Source organism: Pteronotus mesoamericanus, unplaced genomic scaffold (assembly GCF_021234165.1).
Source record: "Pteronotus mesoamericanus isolate MK-2021 breed Mesoamerican mustached bat unplaced genomic scaffold, CSHL_Meso_final contig_101, whole genome shotgun sequence".
NCBI lineage: Eukaryota > Metazoa > Chordata > Mammalia > Chiroptera > Mormoopidae > Pteronotus > Pteronotus mesoamericanus.
The window spans coordinates 25600700-25626789 of record NW_026555001.1 but is presented as its reverse complement, the minus strand read 5'-3'; the positions used below and the strand labels follow the sequence as shown (position 1 = coordinate 25626789).

Here is a 26090-nt window from a genome sequence, read left to right as displayed (position 1 = left end):
TCGCTTGCTTTCCAGAAAGTTCTGCCTCCTCCATCCATCTTAAGACTTGAGTGTTTGTTGTTATTTAGGACTTTGGGTCATCTGCTTGTCAATGTAAGAATATCCAAACCTGTAGAGAATTTTTAAGAGTCTCTTTGAACCAAACAGAGTATATGCCTGGAAGCAAGATCTCAATAGACTGAGAAAAATGACTCCTAGAAGGACAGTTTTGCAGTTTTTAAAATGCTTTTGGAATTAAGGTGGGAGGAGGAGAGCCGGGGATTGGGTTGGTGGGTAGTTAATAAGGTTATGCACTCCCATGAGGGGGAGGGTGGTTACACCCCTGAGGGGTTGGAAAAAGAGCATCACTCCAGCATTTCAAAGGTGTGTTAACCCAGATGTACAAGGAATAATGGGTGTGTTCTTCTCCGGAGTGCGCCTATGCCTTTCTTCCCCACAGGCGTGCAGCTCCTAAGCTATCAGGGTCCCCTCATAAGACTCGCAACCAGGGGAGCAGTGGGCAGCAGCAGCGCCTCCTGGGCTGACTCCCTGGACCTGCCTCCAAGGCCTTTTCCCCTCTGACTTTCCCGTGAGCCAAAGCAGCCACGCCCGGGCTCTCCTGTTGCTTCTTCGATCCTGAGCCTTGCCTCGTTTCACTGTCCCCACCTTTAGTAAAAGTACTCCAACCCACAATAATTGACAAGCTTGCTTAAGGCAAAGCTAAACCTTCTACCATGACCTGCCCATTTAGAAATTTACGATCAGGTTACTCCGCGAGGTTGCTTTCGGTCTGTGCATTTCTCAGTATTATCACAGAAACCCTTTTTTGTCCACGTGATTTAAATCATTTCACCATCGGAGGTTATTTTGCTTTTTATTTGTTTGTGTCTTGCCTTGTCCCCTGCTGCTGAATGGCAGCCCCAGAGGGGCAGGGACCTGACGGGTCTTGTTCAGTGACAAGTACTTGATAAGTGAATGAATGACTGAAGCAGAAGTGCTTGGTCCTTCAGAGAAAGGACGAAAGTGGACCAGTGGTAAGAAGCTAAGTGTAAATACACATATGATTAATACAGCTGCCACGTTGTGGTTGAAGAGATGAAGGCTGGGACCAGAAAGGTTAAGGGACATGCCCAGGTCCCACTGCTCAGGAAGACTAGGGCCCAGAGGAAGTGCAACCAAACCCTGGGGAGTGTCCCCTGCCGTTTACCAGGCGGCAGAGCTGAACGTCGGTAAAAGTCAGACTAGTCAGTTGAATGAAATATATGATTTTGGCGTTGGTGGGGGGAAATCAGAAACATGGCTCAATGTCCCGTGGCCTGGCGGACTAGGGCCTTCCTTCCGGACGGGCTCTGAAAGCTGCCCGGTACCCCGTGCCTCGCGAGGCCCCGCGAGCTACCCTGCTGTCACGGCCCCGCCCCACCCCGCCCCGTCACCCCGCCCCGCCCCTGTAGCCCCGCCCCCGCGGGCTGTGGGCGCGCGGCGGGCTGGGTGTTTGCATACAAAGGCGGCCACGCGCGCGGCGCCTCCCGGTGAGTAGATACCTCTACGCGGCCGTGGGGCTCCGGGCCGAGCCTGCAGAGCCCGGCCGTGGTCGAGGGAGGGGCTGCGGCCTCGGCGGAGTCGGGCGGGGCGGAGCGGGGCCGGCCCGTGACTTGGGGGCGCGCGGCTAGGCCCTAGCACGCCGGGGCCCCGTGGCCGACCTTTCGCCGAGGGATCGGGCTCTGTCCCCGCAGCCCTTTCGGGGTAAGTGGTTCCGGGGGGCAGACGGAGAAGCAGGCCTGGGGTTCGGCGGCCTCACCAGCATCCTTGGGCCTTTCCTGTCGGAGCGCCCGCGGGGCTGACCTTGAGCGGCCTGTCGGACCGGCGGGGCTGGGGTGGGGGGTGGTGTGCGGGCGGTCGCTGGATCCCAGGGTGGCGGGACCTTCTCGATCTGGGCGGGAGATGGGGGTTCTCTCTGTGCAGCGAGCAGCCCTACGTTCCCCGGCTCTTGAATGAAGATGTGCCCGGAGGGGTTACGATGCCTACCGTGCAGTTTAGGAAACTGAGGCACTGGGAGGCTGACCCACGGGCCCAAGGTCACACAGCAGCTGGGCGGCTGGGAACCGGGCCTGGAATCTGGGTTCTCAGATTACAGTGGTCCCAGGGTTGCCAGGCCTCCGTGCCCCTGTCCTGAAGCCAGTGGGTGCTAAGCCTAGTAAAATCATCCGATGTCCCCTCCAATGGTTTTATTTTGCGGGAAAGCGGGGAAAATGTAGGATGAAAAGGAGCGTTTTGGAAATAGCTTTAGTGCCACAACACTAGTGTGTAGGTGACTGGCGGATACTTGGTGTGGAGGGAAAGCTGGAGAAAACAGATGTCACCGTGTTTTTGACCACCACACGGCTCCGAAACTACAGCAGCCGGCGGTATGAATTCGGAGAGTTTTCAAAAGAACCCGATAGTTTTCCTAGGATAGTTGGAGCTTGAAAAAGTTTTTGTTTTTGTTTCTCAATTGGGGGTATGGCAGTGAAATGACTGTTAACCTTGAGTTCCATAATTTGGGCCTCATGAATTAAAGTAAGCAATTGAGGAAAATGTATAATAATCGAGAAATAAACACTTCTCTTCCCCTGGAACTGGTGGGAGATCTAAGGGCTTGTTTTTTGGTTCTGTATTTTGATAACGCTTCACACTTGACACCATGCATTCGATTATCAAGCGTGTTTGTGTGTGGCTGTTAGGAGCTTTTATTCCTGTTTACATGCAGGGCCACGCAGTGCTGTGGAGCAGGCCTGGACGGAGCCGGACCCCCGCCCCCCTCCCCCCACCCCCGCCCGCCCCGCCCCCAGCCGGCGGGTCTGAGGCCTGAGCTATAGCCGTAGTCTGGCTTTAGCCACCTGGGGGACCCTGCACAGTGCAGTCACTGTCCCAGGTCTCAGTTACCACCGAAACCTCATCATTCTGGAAAGAACAGGCTGCAGGGGCAGACCTGCTGGGTCTCAGTGCACGGGAGGGCACGTGGGGGCTCCGGTGAGGGCCAAAGGACCTCTTGGTTCTTCAGATGGAAAGATGTCCCCTGTACGCAGAGAGGTTGGGCGGAGGCGAGTGGACAGGGCTCAATCTGGCAGGGGTCAGGCAGCCTGTCCACACCGGTGATCACGGCCACGTCTCTCCGCTCACTGACCAAGTTTTGTGATTCTTGCAACAACTTACTAGGTTTCTTTGCGGGTGCTGAATGCTGGGGTTTTCCAGAAAATAAAAGCTACAGGCTGTTAGACCAGGGTGCTGGCTCTGTATAGACTGTGTTCCTGCGCGCGCTGCCCTTGGCATTGCTCACAAAGCTGGCCACAGGCTCTGTGATCGATCGAGACACACCTGTTTGCCAGCTGCTTCTGGGGCTGGACGAGAACATGGACACAGCCTACCTTGTTTCAAGGAAGTCCCTCTGTTTCCTTGCAGACACGTGCTCTCTCTTTGTGGGGTGAAGCCTTCCTCTGCATTCATGAGTCTCCCTGGGCATACATACATCTCTGGTTTGCAAAAGATGCAAGCCACAAAGGTCACGGGGTGAGGGGGCACCACCGCCCGATAAGGCACACTCCCCAGCCACTGCTCGGCGAGCGAATTTCCTGCCGGTGAACTCTGCACACTGGTAGAGTGCTGCCCCATTTGGGGCTGCCTTTGGGCTCAGATTTTTGGCCAAATGGAAGTTAATTACCACCCTGTTGGAATATAAACATACCTTTTTACTATTTCTGTATTCATTTTACCCAATAGTATTCTTTGCCCTGTGTTTTTGGGAAGGTGCGTTTAAAAAAGTTGATGTGTGCAAAGCACTGTCAGGCCATAGGTCATTCGAAGTCCAGCCTGTGCCTGGAGCGGTTGTGACCTCGGGCTTCGCACCTGGCTGTCATTTGCGCACGTCCTGGGAAAAGTACTGCCTCACACACAGCCCTGTGAGGTTGGACTGTGCGAATAGCGTCCCATTTTATAGATTTGAAACGGAGGCGCCGAAAGCCGAGTAACTGGCTTGTGGTCAGTGGGGGAGCTGGGATCTGACCCCCAACCACTGCGTTCTTACCCCCTGAGCCCCCTGGACTATCCAGCTGGTATTTCGCCCCCATGATGTGCTGGGGTGGAGTGGGCTGGAGCACATGGAAGTCACAAAAGCAGTGCTTTCTTTTTGATCAAGACAAAACTTGGACGCAGGGCTCTAGCTGGAATGTGAAGAGCAGCAGCAAAGCCTTATGCTCAATTAATGAGTAAACGGTTAACAGCCGGAGGATCAGGACCTAAATCTGACCACCCCGTATGTAGTTTAGGCGTCTCCATCATCCCCGACCCGCGCACCCAGGCCTTTTGTGTCCTTGGCAGGGACCTGAGAACACTCACCCCATGAGACTGCACGATCTGAGCATTGCAAATCGCTGCAGGAGCCGAGCGCTCACCCCTCTGACCTTTCTGACCAAAGCAGGAGCCCCCGTCACCCCTCCTGTCTCAGCAGTTTCGGTGGCAGGGCCCCTGACATTGAGCCTGTCGGGTTTCTATTTCCTCGCCCAGTTCTCTGAGGGTCTTACAACTTAGTGTTAGAATAATACATGCACAGGTAAAAATTTGCTCTCAGAAACCAACACTGTGGAAATGTATACGATAAGAAGTGAAGGTCTCCCATCCCCAGGCCTAGTCCCGGCGTGAGCCTGTGAATGCACCGTGTTTGGCAAGGAAATCAGCCCAGAATTTTTTGTGCATATCAGAATAGGTGTAAGTGTAATTCCTTTTTTTTTTTTTAAAGTATTTATATATTTATTAGAGAGATGGGAAGGGAGAGAGAAACATAGATGTAAGAGAAACATCAATTGGTTGTCTCTCGTGTGCATCTCGTATGGAAACTGAACCTGCAACCCAGGCATGTGCCCTGGCTGGGAATTGAACTGGCGATCTTTTGGTTTGTGGGTTGATGCCCAACCAACTGAGCCACACCAGTCTGGGTTGGAAGTGTAATTTGTAACAAATGGGTTCATGGTGTAAATATGTACTTTTTTCGCTCAATATATACCTTTTTATGTTAGTTTGTGGAGCTACCTCTCCCTCTCCCATTTTTTAACAGCCTCATAATATTCCATCGTAGGGTGTGGTCGGTCCATCACTTACCTAACCAGAGTCCTATAGACAGTTAAGCTGGTTCTAATTTTCTGTGTTATAATCAGTGCTGTAATACTGTTTGTCCATAGGCCTTACAGCAGAGAATCGCTGGGCTTCGCTAGTACCTGCAAAAAGTGACAGGTATTGCAAAATGCTTACCTGTTTATTATCCCGTCTGCAGTGAGCGATGGGTGGGCTCCCCTTGTTTTCGCCACCCCTGGATTTTTACAAAGTGCTTTGATTTTGGGCCATCTGACAGGCCCTCTTTGAATTGCGTAGGTTAAATGATGAATCGGGTTGACTGTCTTCTCATGTATCATTGACCTGGTGGATCCCTCCCTCCCTCCCTCCCTCCCTCCCTTCCTTCTTCTGTGAACTGTCTGTATTTTGCCCAGTTTCCACTGGGTTGGTCTGAGGCCGTCTGAAACTGACCTCAGTGTGCCAGAGGTGGATGGTGTTGGCAAAAACTGCTGGGTCATGAAAGCTACAGCTGGAGTTTTGAATTTTGGCATCAGTTCCGAGAAACTAGTGTTTCTTGGCAATTAGTGAACCCTGGAGACGGGTTCTGCCAATTTGGGCACAAAATACTTCTTTTCTGATGTAACATCTAGGTGAGGAGTCATGAGACCTCCATTGCCTAATCTTGACAGGGTGTTAGTGGCATGGCCCTCCTGGAACCTCGCGAGACCGGCCCCTAATGCTTCGGCACATCCGCTCTGTGCCGGAGGCGGTCGTACACATTAGCGTCAGCCTGGGGTGCTCTGCCTGCCCTGTCTACTCCCCGCGAGTCCGGTTGTTCTGGGTGCCCGCTTCCTCGACCCACTTCTGCAGGTGATGCCTCCCGCCTGCCCCTCTTCTTGCAGGACCGCCAGGGGCTGTCTGCTGCTCCTGGCGGGGGTGCTGAGTTGGGAGGAGCAGGACTCTGGATTTATCCGACCGACCAACTGGCTTGATTGGCAAGGAGACTCTAGGGCCAGCTGTTTTTGCCGCTTGATCACTTTTGTCAGGAAGTGTTAGTCTGACTTGCAGGCTTTCTAAAAGCACCTAAAGCTTTTCTAGTGAATTTTCCTATTTTGGGCCCTGCATCCCGAAGGGTATTGATGGCTTTGCTCTTCTGCAGCTTCTTATACAAGCTTCTGTACGCACCTCGTACAGAACTGGCTGAACTCAGTGGGGGGACTAGTGGTGGATCTAAGGGACTCCTGCTGCCCAGAGGTGGCCGGGAGGGAAGTGGCTTGCCCACAGGTGTGCTGCCAGGTGTAGGGATGGGACCGGGTGTCTTGACTTTCCGTCTGCTGGTCTGTCCCCTGCATTGTGCTGCATTTAAGTCATACTTCCCCATGTTGTCACGTACATGTAATTTATCATCCTGACTAGCTGATAAATACCCACAATGCTCTGAAAAAAGACTTCCTCTTTGCCACTAACATACATCACAAGAGGTAGATACATTGTAAGCCAGTTTCATTTTCATGCATGTCTTATTAGGCATTACATCATTTGGGGGATTTCTTAGAAATTGTCTTTTTTTTTTTTTTTTTTAATGCTCTGGATGGAAACCAGCATGTACTTGATAACCTCTCAGGTGACTGGTCTGGGCCAGCCCCAGGCACACTGCAGCGCTCACGTTCTACCCTGCGTTGATTGGGCTCGGACGTGGGCCCCCGGCCTGGAGACACAGACTGGAAAGTGACTGGAAAGCAGCTGGGGTGGCCCATGTAGCCCCCCCAAACCTATGCAGCTGGGCTGGGGGGCTGCCAGCGCCTTCCGAGGGGGCTAGAGCCCACGGACACCCACGGGGATGAAGCAGGGGATATGCCTGGGCTTCAAGGGCCTGTGGGGAGACCCCCGGGGCGGCCGGTTTTGTCCTGCCCTTGAAGAAGAACGGTCCTGACTAAAAGCCAAAGCCTTTCACTGCCCCTTGTGAGGGGTGCTCACCCTCCCACACAAATTCTTCAGTCTTCGGAAGGGCTATAGACGGACATGGGTATTCAGCTGTTCCATCACCGAGCCAGCTAAGGTGTAGGACTTTCAGTTTCTGGATGGAGGGCAGGAATCGGTCTTGCCCGGAGCCAGGCGCTCAGCCAGGCAGGCGCAGGGCGGCACTCTGCCCCGGCTGCGTCAGGGGAGGGATGGAGGTGTGCAGGCGGGGTGGACCTTAGCTAGGTGCTCCGCTGTCTCAGGGGCAGCGTTCAGACACACGGGGTAGATGAGGATGAAAAGGAGGAGCGGAGATTCTAACCACGAGTATTTAGACTTTGCTAGTAAAATCATTTTGCCCGTTTTCCTCATTGACACAAAGGAGCGAGGCCCCTTTTAGTGCTGCACGTGGCCTGGGGCCTTCTCCGCACTCTGAGAGCTGGTGGCGGGGCTCGGCCTCCACTGTGGGCGGGACTCAAACACCTGCCCCTCTGCGTGTGCCGCCCTGGGGCGGCAGAGAGGGGGCGCGGCAGAGCGGGAGGCCGGCCGCTGCTCCCGACCCACTGGCACGCACAGACGTACCCGCAAGCCGACCAGTTTCCAAACCTGATACCAGCTTAGGAGAAGGAAATAACAGTCAGAATGCACCGCAGTGGATCATTCTGGCCTTACCGTTGGAGAAGTAAATCTACTTTCATGCAGCACGTGTTCTGCGCTCCTGCATTGCGTGACTCGGAGTCCGTGTGTGCCGGCGCACGTGCATAGCTTGGACGGTGAAGTCACACGGGAGGTTTGTCACTACTGGATGCAGACGTCCCTACATCGGAGTGCTGCCTCCACCTCTTCCCTGCTTGGGGACCCTGAGCACGTCCCAGAACCTACAGCTCAGTGTTCTCTGCAAAGCGGGAAAATGATAGCCCCTGTGTCATTGCGATAAACTGTAAACACTTTTAACTCATTATCACCACCGTCTGGACAGCGCACGGACCTTGATGGTGTGGGAAAATGGACAGGGGATTGAAAGGTCTGCGGTGTTCTGGTTCACTGCTGCGCTTCCCTCTGCCCGGTGGTGTTCGTAAGCTCAGTGGGTCGTTCACAGTCTCTCTGATGTGCCATTTAACCAAAGTGGCCAGCAGGCTGGGCCATGACAGACCCACCCATGTCTGATGACCACAGGTGCAGCGGCTGGTTCCGCACCCAGGTGTGAAATCCTGCTGGCCGTCTGGCCGCAAGCAAGCGAGCAGAGCAGACGTGGGGTTGCTTTTCCAACCCAGAAGCTCCCTGGATGTGCCTTAGACCCAGGCTCGGCAGGTGTTGGTGAGCGCAGGTGTTGGTGAGCGCAGAAGAGCCACCTGGAATGTGTCTTTTCTGGAGCGCAGCAGGGGATTAGCAGCAGAGCTCTCTCCAGGAACTGATTAATCATTTTGAGGACAGCTGTGAGGAACAAAGACTCTTCAGCTGCGGACTGAACCAGGGAGGGTGTTTGACCTTCGTCCTTGCTGGGAGGGAGCTGGGAGGGAGCGTCTTTGAATTTACCTTCTCAGGGTCCCTGAGGAACTGGGATGGCTGACAAGGATGTGAGTGCTCTGGACTGACCTCATCAGAGCCGGGACCGAGTGAGGCTTCAGAGAGAGGGTGTGTGGTTAGCATGTGGCTCCTCCAGGCCTTCTGACCCCAAATTTTGTGTGGTTCCTGCTTCTCAGACTCTTATCCTTTATATGCCACGGCTTTTGTCTGTTGGCAAAAGACACTTCATGAGCCTGGAATTTAAACAGTGTTTGCAGTGAATTTTGTGTGGGGCAGTGTCTTTGCCAGTTTTAATGGAGAAAACACTTCCCATTAATTTCTTCTAATTTTGAAATTCTAGCACTTTCCCCTCGTACCCAGACTTGCCTGACTACTTCGGGGGTGGGGGGTGCACCTTGGTATCTGCACACCTTTACTCCTTTCCTCCGTCTCCCCTCACCAACGAGACCCCGTGCGACTGTCTCCCCACCCCCAGCCCCCTGGGCTCTTGCTTGGGTGGAAGACTTGATTTCTGGTGCTGTTATCATCAGGTCAGAGGGGCGTAAGCTTAGATCCCCATCCCGTCCCTGAACTCCCTCCGTAACCTCTTTGCCAAGAGGTGGCTTAGACCCTGTGCGGACACTTGGTCTCAGATGTCCTGTCGTGACCCCCCCCCTCCCCGTCTGGAACAGCCACTTAGTAACGCTGACTTCATTACAGTCCGTGCCCACTGGTACAGTGCTGGATACTTGTAGACAAGTGCCGGATGTCATTTGTCACTTAGGTCCAGGTGACGGCCATCGGTTCTGCTCAAGCCACACGAGGGGTTTTTCTTTAACTGGGCCTCACCCATCGATCCCAGTTTTATCCAGTGAAATTGCGGGGTGGGCAGCATGGTGCCCGGGAGAACGGGGCGGACTAGCGGCCCCTTCCTGGTCCTGCTGCTCTGATCGAACGCCACGCAAACGTGGTGCCCTGGCTCCTCGTCCCCAGTGGGTGACACAGCTGGTGGCGTCGGCCGAGCAGGGCGGGCTGCTTCGGGCAGTGAGGTGACAAGGGTTTGGCGCATAGGCTGGGCTTAGGTCTGACGGCTTTGCGAGCTCCTTTCCCTCCAGAGCTGGTAGAGCCCCACAGTTCACAGGGTAGTGGGTAGTGGGTAGTTCAGCCTCTTATCCCTTCAGTGGGGGGGTTTCCCACGCCCACTGAAGTCTTTCTCATAACCAGCGTTTGATCGGCGTCGCCCGCAGTGACTGTCCGGGAGCCGCTGGCTGTGCTCCAGGTCAGAGGCATGGACGTCGGGGCTGCTCCTGCTGCCCCCGAGAGCTGATCGGGATAGGCGTGGGGCTCAGGGGCGGTGCGGCCGGCAGACCGCGGTCGCCACCCTCCAGGCGGAAGGATTTGCGTCCTTTTGCAGCCTGGGAGCCTCTCCTTCAGGGTGTCCTTTCAGAGATGAGTCAAAGGGCAGCCCCTATGGGGGCTGTGGCCCAGCCGAGGGCGGGGGCGGTGGGCGCTTGCTTTCGGAGGGCTGCCCCGCCTGCTTCTCGTAGCTTCCCCGCTCCTGCGGCGCCCGCCCATTCCTCGCCAAAGCGCGAGAGGCCGCCCGCGTCCTGCCGAGGCGGGGCCGCCGCGCCGCGCAGAGTCCTGACCTCCCGCCTGCGCGCCCCCTCCCGCTCCGCCAGGGTCGCCAGGACTGGGCACGCGGCGCTGGCGTGCGTGTGTGTATGTGCTGAGAAGAGGATGGAGGCAGCTTCGAGGACCTCTGTTCCCGTTGCACCGACCGAAACGTGTTCTAAACCAGGGACTTGCAACCTGTGCGCCGCAAGAACTTTTAAAACATGCTAGTGCCTGTTTAGTCAGGGGCACTGGCCTCTTTTCCTTAGGTTGTCAAATACGAAAATGACAACAGCCAGCACAATAGTGGCTGTCCGGTGCGAATGTCCTCGTATCATAGAGTTGCATCTCATAGATCATGTTGTATAATGAGGCTGCGTCTGATTGGTTAATTCTTGGTCCCAGAACTGCTAATGCACAAGTATAGGCACCTGATTTTTAGAAAATTCACTTTGGAGCAAAACGGGTAGGTAGTTACTACTATTATTTTTTTTTGTAAATCAATAAAAATATACCTATTGTTTGTCATACCAGTAAAAATACATTTTTCCAGTGTGCTGCACTTTTACTTTTGGAAGACAGTCACCTAATAGATTTAACCCAATCATTCCAGAGGTACCCAGTTTAACAGACAAAAAAAAAAAGAAATAAAAAAAGATTCCTGTCTTCCAAATGTTGGAGGAGTCTGTCAAAGGAAGCATGGAAATAGTTAAAGAAGTGTGGCGTGTGTGGGGCTGGGTACCCAGAAGCCATACTGTCCTCAGGAGAGCAGACCAGCTTCGGGGACAGATCTCTGCACTGGACAAATGGCAGCCCTCATGTGTCAGTTAAGCCGCTGCCCTGGACGGGAGGCGAGGTGACGAACTGAGCCGAGGGCCGAGGAGGCGGCCAGACAGCAGGGGAGGGAAGACCGGAGAGGCAACAGGAAGTGCACATGAAGGAGGGGTCGCAGAGGTCTTGCTGGGCACCCGAGCCTCCGAGAGAAGAAAGAAGAACAAGAAGCAGAGGCGGCAGGATCTGATGACAATGGCGATGCCGAGAGTGGTCCTCACGGAGGGCTCTGCGCGGGGCTTTGACCTTGGCTGAGGTGAGGCGCCCCCCTCCCAGCCCCTGGTCTGCAGCCTCGCCGAGCAGGAGGAGCAGCGGGAGGAGGAGCAGCGTGGGACCTGCCGGGCGTTGCACCGCGTCCCCGACTCGCTCCAAGGCCCAAACCCACGACAGTAAAATGGAGAAACAGTTGCTTCCTTCATCACACGCCTTCCACCAGGCGACAGTGGAGAGAACTAGGAAGAGACTGGAAATCACTTCACCTGCTCGTCTGCTCGGTGGGCGGAACTGATTCCTGAACTGACGGTTAAGGTGCTATATCTGATATATTTTGGCCTAAAATATTTCAAATTCTCATGTTTAGTTTTGATAGTTGACTCTTTTCAAGTTGAACACGCTATTTCTTATTAAAGCGGTAAACAGAATCCCGGGTGGAAATATGCTTTTGGATTTTTACGTTCCTGGTGGGTCTGACGCAGGTACTGCAGTAGCTTTTAATGCAGGGAAGACTGTCTGGGCAGGGGGTATTCCAGTGGGATGGGAGAGCCTCAGACGATTAGTAGGATTCCAGAAGGTCAGGCTAGAAAATGTCACCTTAGGAAAATATATTTACTTGTTTCATAACCTCAGAGTCGCTCTGCAAATCCACGCCACAGCTGAGGGAACCCCGGTTTGGCCAGAGGGCTTGGGGGGTGCGCTCAGCTCTCCTTGGAAACCATTTGAACTAGGGTTGGGGAACCCTGTTTCAGGCGGTCCATGAAGCCCTGTCAGGCGAAGCAGCTCTTTCTCGCCGGATTGTGAGATTAAAATCAACCGATTGGAAGTATTTGGTATGGGGTGAGGGAAGGGCACGTGCCTCAGAGCTGTCTGACTGGAAATTTTGTTTTGTTCTCTACCGGTTTACTTATGTTACTCTTGAGGCATTAAGATACTTTCTTCTTCAAAACAAATAGTCCCCTCAGGCCTGGTCATGTGTCTGGGGGAAGCCCCGGCGGGCCGGCCCAAGGTCAGCGCTGCCCGTGCGGGCCCTGAGTGTCCGGGCTGGTTTGTCTGGCTTCTCCAGTAAATCAGATGAGCTGCTTTCTGCTTTCTTGAGCCTTTTATTTACTTCAGAGGGAGCCGAAGGCCGTGGAAAGGGGAACTGGCGCCCCGCCGGGCCGGTTTATTCCTGTGCAGTTGAAGTGTTTATGCAGCCTGTGTTGGGAGGGGATCCCGGAGCAGGGGGGGGAAGAGGAGCCCGCCTGCCCCCCGCCCCCCGCTGGCCGGCGCCCCTCCGCCACGCACGTGCCGCAGCCAGACGGGCCGCCCTCTCCCGTGCCTCCGGGCCCCAGGTCTTCTTCCAAAGACATTTGTAAACAAATAATATTCGTCTTCCTGAAATGAGTTCTGGTTAAATCAGTATTTTCCTCATCCCCTTACATTTTTTTAAATTGTGGTGAAATACACATAACGTGAAGTTTACTATCTCAACCATTTTTAGCTGTACAGTTCAGTGCACTTCACGTGATTACAGTGACGCTGAGGAACCTTCGCCGCCCCCAGCTCCACACCGTCTCTCAGCTGCGGGAAGGAGCTCTGTGCCCGCGACATACTCACTCCCCGCCCCTCCCCACGGCCTGTTCTGTGCGTTTGCTCCAGCTGCCTCGTATGCGTGAGATCACACAGTTTTGTGGGGGTTTTTTTGGTAACTGGCTTGTTTCACTTAGCATATTGTCTGTGTGCCAGAATTTCCTTCCTTTTTAAGGCTGAATGATAGTCCATTAGTCCATTGTGGGCACATGCCACGGTTTTATCCATTCTTTCATCGATGGGCACTTAGGTTGTTTCCAGCTGTTGGCTCTCAGGAATAATACTGCTATGAACATGGGTGGGCAAATATCTCTTTGGGACCGTGCTGTCAGTTGTTTTGGAAATATACCTGGAAGTAGAATTGCTCGATCGTACGGTGGCTCTACTTCTAACTTTCTAAGCAAGCAGCACTGTGTTACGCAGTGGCTGCACCATTTTGCTGTCCCATCAGCAGTGCACGGGGGCCCCAGTTCCTCCATGTCCTCACCAGTGGTCGTTTTTTCCTGCTTTCTGGTAGCAGCCGTCCTCCTGCGGGGGAGGTGGTGGTGTTCTCCCTTCTAACAGACTCTCGGGCTCAGCGAAGGCAGCCAACAGGGCGCAGATGCTGAGGACAGGAGCGTGTTGCCAGGCGGGACCAGGACCCCGTCATTTGTTAGGAATTGTCCACAGATTTTTCTGCTTCTAAGTGGAAGTATTTTCAGATTTGCAAATAAATTAGCAAAAGAGGAGGTAGGTAAAGATGTCAAAGCAATTTCTGATTATTTATGGTAGGAAAAAGAATTCAGGCCAATTCCTGTGGCGCGCACAAAGCAAAGATCACAGGAGGGGAAATCCGAGCCTGGGCTCCGCCCGCCTCCGTGTGTGTCGGGGGATGGGGGGGTTGGGGAGGTCTGCCAAAGTCACCTCCCATTTCTGGGCTTCTTTCTTTAACACCAGGGTGTCAGAACATCAACTCAGCCAGGATCCTGCCAGCTTTAAAATTCTCAGATCCTGCACGATAACCTTGAATTTGCTCCCCAACGAGAGGGAGGGATGCTTTGTTCTTGAGGACGAGAGAACAGAGGAACATTGAGTTTAAATTATTAAAGATGCTCTTTAAGTCGCTCAGAATTAAGGTGCGCAGCCTTGCTGTTCGAATGGCCGGAGCTGGAATTGCGCCTCCAGGTCGTCCAGGCCAAGGTCTTCATGTTACAGAGGAGAAGCTGGGAGGCGGAGACGCAGCCACCCCATCCAGCTACGGGCTCTCTCTTTCTCGTGAATAAAACACGTTGGTCGGCAGGGCCTGAGGTCCTCTCAGGAGCTGTGTCAGCAGCAGCAGCAGCCCTGGGGGGGTGGCATCCCTGCTGGGGGGGGGTCGCATGTCCTTCAGCGATGAGCACAGCTCATGTATGAGGGGGTGGTTAGGGGAAGCCGTGGGGGAGCGGTGCTGGGGGCCGCAGGGTCCAAAGCCCCGGATTCCAGGCCCGCGGGCCCACGTGTCATGCTGGGTGTTTGCCGCATTGCCCTTCTGCTTGCCCTTCAGTTTTCTCTGACCGGCCTCATGCCCACGGGGTTATTGTGCGAATGAATCCCAGGAGGTGGGGCCTGACAGGGATCGTGTGGAAGGAACGCTGCTCGCCCTGCATGTGTGTAGCAGCGTTGTCAGAGGTTTGCCTCTCAGGAAGCACGCGGTGGTCAGATCCGGGGGGAACACGGTGGCGACGATTTCCTTTATACAACGATTCCCTGTAAGGAGTGTCAGGGCTACAAAGAATCCTTTTATAGTCATCTTTTCAGGGACTGTTCCCCCTCCCGTTTTCAGTGAAGTTAGTTAACCTGCACCACTAAGCGCGCTTAGAAACGGGGTTGTTTTCTGTGTGTGGGGGCATGTGACTTGTGTTCGCGGTGGAAGCTGGACCGCTGCCCTGCTGGTCCTTGTCTGAGGGTGGCAGGCGTGTGCGCATCTCTTGCGTGTTTGCCGCGTGTGTGACTGGTTTCCTCTCATGCCGGGGAGGGTGAACCACGCCAGAGGCCGTTGTTTGAAGTCCTGAAATGGGAAGTGAGGGCTTTCTTGCGCTTTCTTTTGTAGGTTGTGTTCCTTGCTTTTTGACTCTGGCCAGTCCTAAATGAGAGTTACAGCCACCGTTCTTTTCTGCCCGGTACACGCAGGCCATGTGACCCACCTGAGACTCATGTTGGGGCCTCAGTTTCCTCATTTTTAAATCAGGGGTGCTAATATCACTCTTGCTTATGTCATAGGGATTGGGGGGAAGTTTCCAGAAGGTATTTTTTGTTTTTTTAACTTGCAAGGACAAGGCTTGATCCTTGGCCTCAAGGAGAATCCAGCTTCACCAACAGACAGAAGAACCACATGGCAAAGTAGACACATCAGAGCAAGAAAGGTCACAGGACCAAACTCTGAGTGGAGGCTGGTCAGGGACGGGTGTGGTGGCTGCTGGAATCACTGTAAGGGACCTGAGGTGGCCGGGTCAGTGTGACCCATGTGCCCCTGGGGAGGTCAGCGCCTTGGAGAATTGAGGCCTGTGGGCCGGGAGAAAGGGCCAGGTCTTGGGGTCCACGGATGGGAAGTCACGTTGTGCAAACCCTTCCTTCTCAGAGGTTTGAACTACATGGTCTCGCGAGTCCACCAAAGTGCTACGTGTGCAGAGAGGAGGGGAGAAGAGGGTGGGGACCAGGGCCCTGGGGTAAGGCCGCCAGAGCTGGGAGGAGGGGACCCAGAGCCAGAGGGACTGGGGAGCACAGCCCCGTCAGGGGGATAAAGCGGGTGCGGGGTGGGGTGGGGCGGCGCAGTGCAGCTGAGTGCGGAGGAGGAGGAGGTGGGCACAGAGACAAGTCGCAGGGCGAGGCCTGGCGGCCAGGACCGGGCTGAGGTGTCCGAGTCCCCGCAGGGCCGGTGACAGGGCCCTGCCCTGGGGCTGGAGGCGGGGCCGTGGATCAGCACCGGCGTGGTGGACAGAGCCTGAGCACAGCGCCAGCCAAGACCCTGCTGCTCTGTGCCTGGGTGTCTGGCATTGTCCCTTCGCCTGTTTCTTCTGTCACTCTCCTTTCAGGCTGGTGTCATTTCTCCTCTGCACCCCCATGCACAGCACCGGTTGCCTTCCGCTTCCTTTCTTGTCGGTTGCCCCTGCGCTCCTGCCCCGAGCTTTTTCTAAATCGCGGTCTGAACGGTCACTGTGCGGTTCCTGCGTCTCCTGTGGGTTCTTGTCGCCGTGTGGCAATGTCGTGTCTCCTGGCACTGTTTCGACGCGCTGCCTTTCCCCGGCACGCTCCCCGCTGCAGGGACAGCCCAGCCCGTGTCCTCCTGCACGCCTGCCCCCCTGCAGGGCCCTCGTCCCGCTGGCGCCTGAAAGCGCCCGGCCTCCCCCGGGCCCCGCCGCCAGCGCCTGCCATGCGGTCTCCGCAGCCCGCTGCCCTCACTCCCCTGCGTTTACTTCAGCGACAGGAACACGCGCAATGACACTGACACCCACCGTAGGGGCCTGTGTTTTGCTTCTTTCTCCTTCACAGGCCCGCGAGTCCTTTCAGTGGATGGGGACTGTGTCTTCTTTGTCGCGGTGTCCCCAGCACCAGGCCCTTGGTAGGCTGGAGGCCCTGGCTCTTTGTTCAGTGGACTCCCGCTGACCAGCTGGGCAGAGACACTGAGGCCAAGTACAGATGTCCCCGGGAGTGTGGAAGGGAGTCATGTGGGCGGGCAAGGGCCAGGGTGTGGGTGGTCAAAATGAAAACCATTTTTTTTTTCCTGTCAAGTAAACAGTCATTTTTTTCAACTCGTTAAGTACCTACTCGATGTGGCACGTGGGGGACATGGAAAGGTATCACGTGTAGTCTTTGCTCAATGGTCTTGAGGTTTAGTCTGCAGAACCTGCACGTAGGCGCAGAGCAAGTGTGGGTGGCAGGGGCCGTGAGGGTGCTCTGAACAAGGACCGTTGACCTCAGCGAGGAAGGGCCCAGTGCTGACGGGGTGAGGTCTCCTGGGTCTCCAGGGTGGGGGCCGGTGTCTCGTGGTCTGGGAGGGAGGGGGCAGTGGGGTGGGAGTGGAGCCCACACCAGGGAACCAGATGAACGCGTAATCCACGTTTTGAAACGAGGATTTCCTTTGGACTGGCTCTAGATAGACGGCCTTCCCCGCATTCTTGTAACTGTCTGTGTGTCTCGCTTGGCTCTGTCTTCTAGGCCCAAACCATGAATTACGTCGGGCAGCTGGCGGGCCAGGTGTTCGTCACCGTGAAGGAACTCTACAAGGGCTTGAACCCCGCCACCTTGTCCGGATGCATCGACATCATCGTCGTCCGCCAGCCCAACGGGAGCCTGCAGTGCTCGCCCTTCCACGTCCGCTTTGGGAAGATGGGGGTCCTGCGCTCCCGAGAGAAAGTGGTGAGGGCCCGGGGCCTGGGGGTGGCTTCCCTCCGTCATGGGCCCGATGTGTAGCTCTCCACGGGGAAGGGCGATTCACGGAGCTGACAGTTAACTCAGACGGCGCCGGTTGCTCTGGCTGTGAAAATGACTCCAGAACTGACGGGCATACGCCCACGCTGCGTTGGTCTCCCGCGTTCTGTGGTCAGGAACCCAGCCCGAGCGCAGCAGGACTGTCCGGCTCTGCTGTCGCCGTGGGGGACCTCCGCCGGGGGGCTCGGGGCTGGGGGCGGGAGCCCTCTGAATGCATGCTCGCTCACACAGCCGGTGGGTGGCCCTCGGCTGACAAGGTCACCCCTTGAGGCTGCTGGCCTCTGCAGTGGCCTGGGCATCCTCACAGCATGGTGGCTGGCCACAAGGGCGAACGTCTCGAGAAGGAGAGACAGAGAGAGAGCCGGGTGGACACTGCCTTGTTTCCCGGACCCAGCCTCTGAAGCCGGCCAGTGCCAGTCCCCTGTGCTCTGCTCGCTGAGGCAGTCCCCAGCCTGCCTGGGCTCAGGGCCACGGGGGGTGGGGGGCAGCGTAGGTAGGACCGGACTGGCCACCCGAGAGCGGGAACCGTGAGGTGTCTGCGGCACACATGCGATTCCGGTGCCTGTGTCTGTGGGGGCGGGGCCTCCCGTGCGGTTCGCGTCCCGTGGTAGAGATGCCCGTTTTCCTTTCAGGTCGACATAGAAATCAACGGGGAGTCCGTGGATTTGCACATGAAATTGGGAGATAATGGAGAAGCTTTTTTTGTTCAAGAGACTGATAATGATCAGGTAAGGAAGCCTGAGGGGTCAGGCCACTTCCTGGCTTCGAGCCCTGCGTAGTGCTTATCGAGGGGACAGCGGAAGGGTGGGCGGGCGATGGCAGCAGGGACAGCGGGCACTGGGCTGTGCTGGAATCGAGCCAGGTGGGCTGCTGGGTGCTGGTCCCCACGAGACTCTGCAGTCCCGGCCGCTTGCGTTGGCTTGCTGTTTGCAGGGAGACAGGTGGACCGAATCGCCTTGGCCTGAACCCTTGTCCAATGCTTACAGGTTATGCTGGAGGGCTGGGTGTTGGAATTTTTGTTTAGGAAGTGACCGGATCGCTTTTATTTTTATTATTTTAAAATTTCTAACAGCGTTGTGGAGATAATTCTCATACCGTACAATATGTCCATTTCAAGTGTACGGTTCAGTGGTTTTTAGTGTTTTCACAGTTGTGTGCACTTGGTACCGCAGTGAATTTTAGATCATGTTCATCACCTCAAGGAGAAGCTGTTGTTCCCTGTAGTTGTCATCTCCCCATCCTCACCCCCAAGCTGACCCCGCTGAGTCCTAAGCAACCGCTAATCCACTTTATGTCTCAGTAGACTGCCCTCTTCTGAGCCTTCATACGGATGGGCTTCGGTAGCACCTTTTCCTTCTTGCCCGTCTGCTCTCATTTATGATAGCGCTTTCAGCGTCAGCCGTGTTCCAGCACAAGGGCATCCACGTTCCAGCACGTGTCGGCACTTAGGTCCCTCGTACGTGGACGGCGGCCCGTTGTGTCGATACACCACGCTTTGTCGATCCCTTCCCGTGGGGATGGGCACCGGGGTTGCTTCCACCTTTTGGCCGTTGTGAATAATGCTGCTGTGAACATTTGGTTGCAAGTTTTCACACGGGCGTATGTTTTCCTTCCTCGCGGGCGAGCACCTGGGAGCGGAATTGCTGGGTCAGAGGGCCGCTCTGTGTGTAACAGTTGAGGAACTGCTGGGCTGCTCCCCAGAGCTGCCACGCCACTTATGTTTGCATCAGCGGCGCGTAAGAGTTCCCTGTTGTCTGCTTTTCCACCGGTACTGGGTACTGGCCGTCTGACTTTGTGATTGCAGCCGTCCCAGGGCGGGGGAAGTGGTGTCTTACTGTGGTTTTGATTTGCATCTCCCTGGTGACTAATGATGTTGAGCATCTTTTCAAGTGCTTATTGGCCATTTATCTCTCTTCTTTGGAGAAATGTCTATTCAGATCCTTTGCTCATTTCTTGATTGGGCTGTGTTTTTATTACTGGATTGTAAGAATTCATTTTATATTCTAGATACAAGCCCCTTATAATATATTTGACATGTAAATATTGTCGTCCGTTAAGTCCGCTGTCTTTTCACTTTCTTGATGGTGTCCTTTGAAGCACAAAGTTTTTAATTTTGAGGTAGTCCAATTTACCTAGTTTTTTTTTTGTCGCTTGTGCTTTTGGTATCGTATCTAAGAATCCCTTGCCAAGTCCAAGGTCATGAAGATTTATCCCTGTTTTCTTCTGGATAAACCGCTGTTCTCACTGTTTCACCCACTGAGAATATGTGAGCTGAGGCCGTGACTCCTCAGGGAAATCTGCTGGAACTGATTCCTTTAAGGGAAGGTAGCCTGGTTAAAGAGGAGTGGCTCTGGGCTCACGGCACACTTCCCTAGGCCCAGCGTCAGGGCCGAGCCGTCTCCCACCCTGTGTCCTTTTGGCCTGCCCACGGGTGTGGCACGGAGCACCCGCGTGTGGCCCGGAGCACCCGCGTGTGGCACGGAGCACCCGCGTCCTTGCCCTGCGCCTCCTGTCTTCTGTAACTGCCCCGGGGCTGTCAGGGGCCCCTGCCTGCCTGCTCTTTACCTCCCCGCCCCCCCCCCCCCCCCGCCGTTCAAAGGAAGGCTGTGAAATTATGTATTAGTTCCTAATGGTGCTTTCACCGAAACTCTCCACCTCAAACACATGCTTGCCCTTTTAACTTCTCTTTCCCCTTGGCTTTCAACAGATGTTATGTTGTAAGGGCTGGGGAAACATTTTGGGTGAGGGCCTGTGGGGCTGGCCTTGCAGGGTGCCAGGGGGTGGCCGGGGTCAAGAGGCCAGGGGATGCTCTGTCCTATCAGATGACCCTTTCTGCCCCCAAGACGCTGCTGGAACCCGGGGAGCCTGCGCCGTCCCTCACCGGAACCTGGGGAGCCTGTGCCCTCCCTCACCGGACCGCGGCAGGCTGCTGTCTCCCCTCAGCTGCGGGGCTCCACCCCTTCCCTTTTCAGGCGGGGACCTCCCTCCTTCCTGCTCCTGGCCCAGCGCCAGCGCGCTCCCCGCTCCGTCTTCCTTCGGTCCAGCGGAGCCGTGGATGCCGCGGCCGCCCCGTCCCTTCCGGCCGCTGCTGAGCCTCTCAGATGTAGGCTTTATGTCTGTTCCACACGTGCTGGTCTCTCAGCCACTTTCCACTGTCAGCAGCATGTTTCTTCTGCAGCATCCTCTCGTTCACATGTGTTTTGCACTTCTGGTTACCAGGTGTCTCATAATAAAGGAATCATTAACAAAGTGATTCCGATAGTTTTTAAAATACGGTGAATCATCAGTCAGTTCTTGGATTCACAGGCTGTGTATTTTTTTCTTTTCTTAAAAAAATAATTTTTATTGACATATTTTTTATAATATTTTCCCCATACCCATTGAGGGCCCTTATCCCCCACAACCCCTCCTTTAGTTTTTAAGAACGGGTGAGTGAAAGGGGGCGTCCGGGCGGCCCTGCAGGCGCGGGTGCTGGAGGCAGCCCGGGGGCTGTCGTGTGCTCTCCTAAAAGTCATTATTGAGATCTTAATTCAGCGCATATTAAAGATACACACTCATACACACACACACACACACACACACACACACACACCCCCCCCACGACAATGCAGAACGGAGTCTAGTTCCCAGGGAGATGCAGTGGCTCAAAGCCCAGTTTTCCTCTCTACTCTGGCTTGTTCAGACAACGTTGAATTTGGGTGTCTTGCAATCACTGATAATGACCTCCCCTTGTTGTAATTATGAACCGGCAGACTCAGCACACAGTGGCGTTCGGTGAGTTAATTGCTCGCCTCGTGGTCTCCTGTCCAGGTCACTGTGGCGTCCCTCCCCGCGGCCCTGCGTGGCGGTCCCAGGGCCGTGCGGGGCTCTCACGTGAGCACTGGCCTTTGGCACGACCTGCCCCTAAGCCCAAACGAAGGAGACTGTTCTTTAAAAGTATCTTCTGTCCCGCAGGAGGTGATCCCCATGCACCTGGCCACCTCCCCGATCCTGTCAGAGGGGGCCGCGCGGATGGAGAGCCAGCTGAGAAGGAGCTCCGTCGACCGCGCCAGAGGCCTGGACGCCGGCTCGCCAGCCCCGGCCTTGGCACCCAGTGAGGCCCCTTCTGGTGGCTCTTCAGTGAAGAAGAGAAGAAAGAGGAGGAGAAAGTCCCAGCTGGACAGTCTGAAGAGGGACGACAACACGAACACATCGGAAGACGAAGACATGTTCCCCATAGAGATGAGCTCCGATGAGGAGGCCGACCCGCCGGGCAGCACGGGGTGAGTGGCAAGTCAAAGGCCGGGCCCGCGTGAGAGCCGGGCGATGACGTTTTTCAAGGTGATTCTTATGCTTTCCCCCCCAGATTTCCTTATTCTTCTGTTAATGCATTTTAGGCCGAATCTTGGAATCCTGTGGACCCAGTCTTTAAGTAACAAAGATATTTATTAAAAAATATGTGTTTATTTTTTAGAGAGGGAGGAGGAGAGGGTGAAAGAGAGGGAGAGAAGCATCAGTGTGTGAGAGAAACATTGAGTAGTTGTCTCTTCCTACGCGCTCCAATCAGGGACCGAATCTGTACCCCAGGCATGTGCCCGGACTGGAAATCGAACTTGCGACCTTCTTGTTTACGGGACGACGCTCCGACCCCCTGAGCCAAACAGTCAGGGCAGGTAGCAGAGATTTGATGTAGCTTATAACTGAGAGATGGTTGGCGGTGCCCGATGTCCGTGGCTGCTCCCTCCTGCTCCCCAGGACGGAGCCGAGCAGCAGAAGCAGAGCAGACTGACCCTTGACTCATGAAAGGTGCACGCAGCCATTGTTTCAGAGCCTCCTTATTCTTGTTGGAGCACCAACTATGTACCAGGCTTTGGCTAATTTGTAGTCCGGGGCTGATCTACCATAGACTGAGGATTGCAGGTCAGTGTAGAACATGACCAGTTGTCGCTACATGCCGCCCTTTTCAGTTTTGATTTGGCCAAAAGTTTAGTGGACATCTGTTTTATTTTTGCTTTTAACAGTGTGGTGAAATTCTGTTTCTCTACATTACTATTTTGGTGAAAAATGCCAGTTTTGAAAGAACTCATTTGTAAAGGATATTTGATTGATGTTTCCAATTTTTCTGTAATTCAGTGTAACTTTTGATAATTGTTGTGTATCTTGTTAACGTAAAGAAGGCATAAGGAACCTCAGGTTCATTATTCGGGAGAGAGGCCTTTTTCCCCTGGTGAAAAGTAAGGGCAGATTGGCAGCCGTCGCTTTTCCTAACCATGGCCTCACGTCTGCCGTGGCCTCGGAAGCAGGTGGCTGGGCTTTCAGTTCCAGAACGTGGGGATAGGTAGTATTTCAGGTGACATCCCATCTACAGACAGATGGCCTCGGCCTGAGCGAAACAGCGAATCACTTTTGTAGTGAGTGTGTTATACTGGAAACGAGGTGGATCGGCAGTCATTTGGTACTTTAAGATCTATTTGGTTTATAGCGTTTATTTATTCTGCTGGATGAAACGTGGACTGTGTTTGGTCGTGTACTAATTCAGCAGCATCCCCCCCGCCCCCCCCGCCCCCGGCCCGGGCATGGCAAGAGTTTTATAACCCCGGGTCCACTTTGGGGCCCCGTCTACCCCTCAGGCTTTGTGAGATGACACGTGAAAGGAGACTGGATAAGGTGTTACAGTGTCAAGGACAGGGAGGGCCGTCATCACGCACGTGGGCAAGTCCACACACTTGAACCAAATAATGTTACATTTCTAATTCAGCCGTAGCGTGAACGTACACGGCACGTTTGTGTGGGCCTGCATCTCCGTGTTCCCCCTGCACGGCCTGGAATAGGGCTGGTGGTTCCGAGAGATCACGTGACTCCAAAGCGCTCAGAAGAACTCAAGAAAAGATGGAAACGTGCCTTTGTTATGCATCTATTGCCGATAAACCTTGGACTTTAATTATTATGGTTATTTTTTAAAACAGAGCTCTTGCTAACGACATGCCTCCCTTCCAAGAAGACGTTCCTGAGGAAAACCTGTCCCCAGGCACGACCCACCCTCAGTCCGCATCGTGCTCCAATTCTGACCAAGAGTGGTCACCCAGCACCAGGTGAGCTGCTGGCTGGCGTGCGTGTGCGTGCGTGTGGGGGGGTGGGTTCTCCAGTCCTGGCCCCCGGAGGGTCTGAAGTCAGTTCTTGGAAAAAATGCGGCTTCAAGTCGGAGGCGCAGGCGAGGGTTAACGCGGCATATGTTAGAGGCCGTTACCATCCAGTGTCGGAGCTGCTCTGCAGAGGTGGCCCTTGGATCCCCGAGCTGACACAGAAAGTTAACGTACATCACGCGGACTGTCACCAGGAGAAAACAGGTGCCAACGGCCTCTCTTGATACTTAACTCTAAAGGTTCAAGCGGCAAGGTGGCTTCAGGGGCCGCTGAGGTCGCTGGGGGCTGTTAGAGCGACGCCCTGCCCCGAGCTCAGGCTGTTCTGCTGAACTCAGGGACGCTCATTTCCCTGCAACGAGCTCCCGTCGGCCCGGACTTCCGGTAGGAGCTGCAGAGCCAGAGCTGCCGGCGCGCGGGTCGCGCACTGAGACTCCCGAGGCTTTTAAGTCGGTGGAGCCCACGAAAACACACGTGAGCCCTTCTGGGCAGTTTTCCGAAGACCAGGGGAGGGGACAGACCTAGATCACGCCATCTCAATAGGGGTGATAGCAGCCCATCGGGACAAAAATTGGTTCGCGGGTGGCACAGCCCATCTTAGGCATTGTGTTGACCTGTGGCCCGGAATGAGCCACCGCCCACAAACGGGTCCCCGGCACGTCCTTGGCATGGAGATTTCATGGCGGAGGGAGGGCTGTTAGGGAAAATATGTCTCAAAACGCTCAGGAGTGTGGTGATCATGAAAAGAGCTTGAGGAATAGCACTCCACGTGACAGCGACATCCGTGGCCTGTTCTTATTCTTAATGTGTGAGATTGTCTCCTGGATTAACCCGGGCACGCGGGAGTCCCTGCGAGCTCTGACACGCGCCCACAGCCCGTCTCCCGCCCCCTGGGTCCCGGCGCCCTCGTGAATGGCACACTGCGGCGAGCAGGTTGCGCTGAGCTTTGGGGCAGAGAGGACGAGACGGGACGCGTGCCTGGGGCCAGCCAGGACGGTGACAGTGACTGTCAGTCAGCCAGGGTGGGGCTGGGGGCCTCCGACTTGTGTAAAGCCCAGCCCTGTCCAACAGGCACTTGGTGCCAGCTCCATGGGTAAATTAAAATTTTCTAGCAGCCGTCCTTGAAGGGTAAAAAGAAACTGATAGAATTAACTTGGATGATGTGTTAGATTTGACCCAGCAAATCCAAAATACCATCGCAAGGAGTCAGGTTTTGCAAACATGAACGAGAGATTGCACGTTCTGTTTTTGTGCCAAGCCTTTGGGAGCGCTGTGTGTGTCACAGGTCCAGGACCTGTTTAGTCACGTGGTTCGCGTGCTCGGCAGTCACCCCACGGCTGCGGCCATCCTGTGGCACAGTGTCCTGTTGCACAGTGCATGCGGGGACCTTTGCAGAGCCCCGGGGGCGGGGGATGTACTTCCGGGAGAAAATGTGTGGAATGGGGCGGAAACCACTAATAGGTGTTAAAGTCTGTTCAAACACACTTTAACTTAAAGCATTTAAAATAAATGTTTTCAACACAACCCTGAAGAGGTTTTCTCAGTCTTTCATGTTTTACTCCGTGAATCCAGAGTGATAACCATGTCCAATTATGTAGGTCTGACCATGTCAAATGCAGTTACAGATGAGCATAAATAGATAATTTCCGTGCTTGGAATTATGTATTCTCTTTACTGAGACAGCTGACAGAACAAATAAACCCCATACTCCAAAGATGGGGTAAAGCACTAAATTCTGACCAGAGGAAAACAGTCTTTTATGGGCATAGGAATGAACTAGAAAGTGAAATGGGTCTTGGGCAGTTTTTCCTGTGTCTGCAGTTGAGGAAATTCATGTTGCTCTCAGTAATTTCAGCACATCGTCTGCCACTGCCGGTTACAAATGAGCATTTGTATGTAATACTCGTTTTCTTACAATTGGGACCGGTGAGAGTGGTCCTGTGGTTTGTGTGATCTTTCACTTCTTTTGACTGATCTGTGATCTTTCTTTCCTCTGAATGCGTGTGCCGCGTGGGACCCAGGAGCCTGCTGGAGCGCAAAAGGACCCCGCCTCACCTGGCGGACGTGGCCGAGGCGGGGCTCTCTAGCTCCTGCCCTCCGCAGCCGTCCCTCCTCCTCGCTTCGGAAAGGTAGTGGCCATTTCCCCACTCGGATGTCTTTGATAACGAAATGGTTCATTTAATTCTCACAAATCTATTTTACCATTAACCAAAATTACTTACGCAGCAAATGCATATAGAGTCAATGAAGTGAAAATTATGATCTAACTCTTACAAGTCTATTTTACTAGCTAATCAAATTACTTGTAATGAAAATACATAGAGATTACTGTTCTCCATTCATTGTAAGCACTTGTGGATTCTTTTTCAAATACTAACTTTGACTCTGGGAATTATGGTTGTGCATCTAATTCTTCCTTATTCTGTGGAGTGCTTTGAAAATAGAATAATGACATAAAAATTGGGAATATGATCTTCATTTTTTGTCTAGGGTTGTTCAGCAAATAAGTTTACAAGATTTCTTTTTTAGGACACAGTTTAGTGTAATGGAAGTTATTATAACTATTTAAATAGCTCATTAGACTTTCTGAATAATGGCATCGGATGTTTTCCCAGCATTTCTAGAGCAGAGTTTTGGAGAATCGGGTAGGGTAGAGCCTAAGGGTGAGGATCGTAGGTTCTCTCGTATGACGCAGTGGTCTCGGGCTCCTGCCTGAGTCCCTCAGGGTTGCCCGCCCTCGGGCTGGCTGTCCCGCTTTGTGGACTTAGGGGT

General features: G+C 54.3%; 1 protein-coding gene across 5 annotated transcripts in view; it reads left to right on the top strand.

Annotated features, from left to right (window-relative positions):
• The window catches only part of LPIN1 (lipin 1), a 101278-nt gene that overhangs the window by 36042 nt on the left and 39146 nt on the right, over positions 1-26090 (top strand). For 3 of the 5 annotated variants that reach the window (XM_054569569.1, XM_054569559.1, XM_054569590.1), the window contains 5 exons: positions 16927-17127; positions 17832-17927; positions 21154-21461; positions 23145-23270; positions 25340-25447. In XM_054569569.1, coding sequence (XP_054425544.1) covers positions 16927-17127; positions 17832-17927; positions 21154-21461; positions 23145-23270; positions 25340-25447 — 839 coding nt within the window. Of the gene's footprint in view, positions 1-1435; positions 1509-1632; positions 1723-16926; positions 17128-17831; positions 17928-21153; positions 21462-23144; positions 23271-25339; positions 25448-26090 lie in introns of those variants that run through there. The other 2 variants (XM_054569601.1, XM_054569579.1) reach the window with 2 other exon arrangements.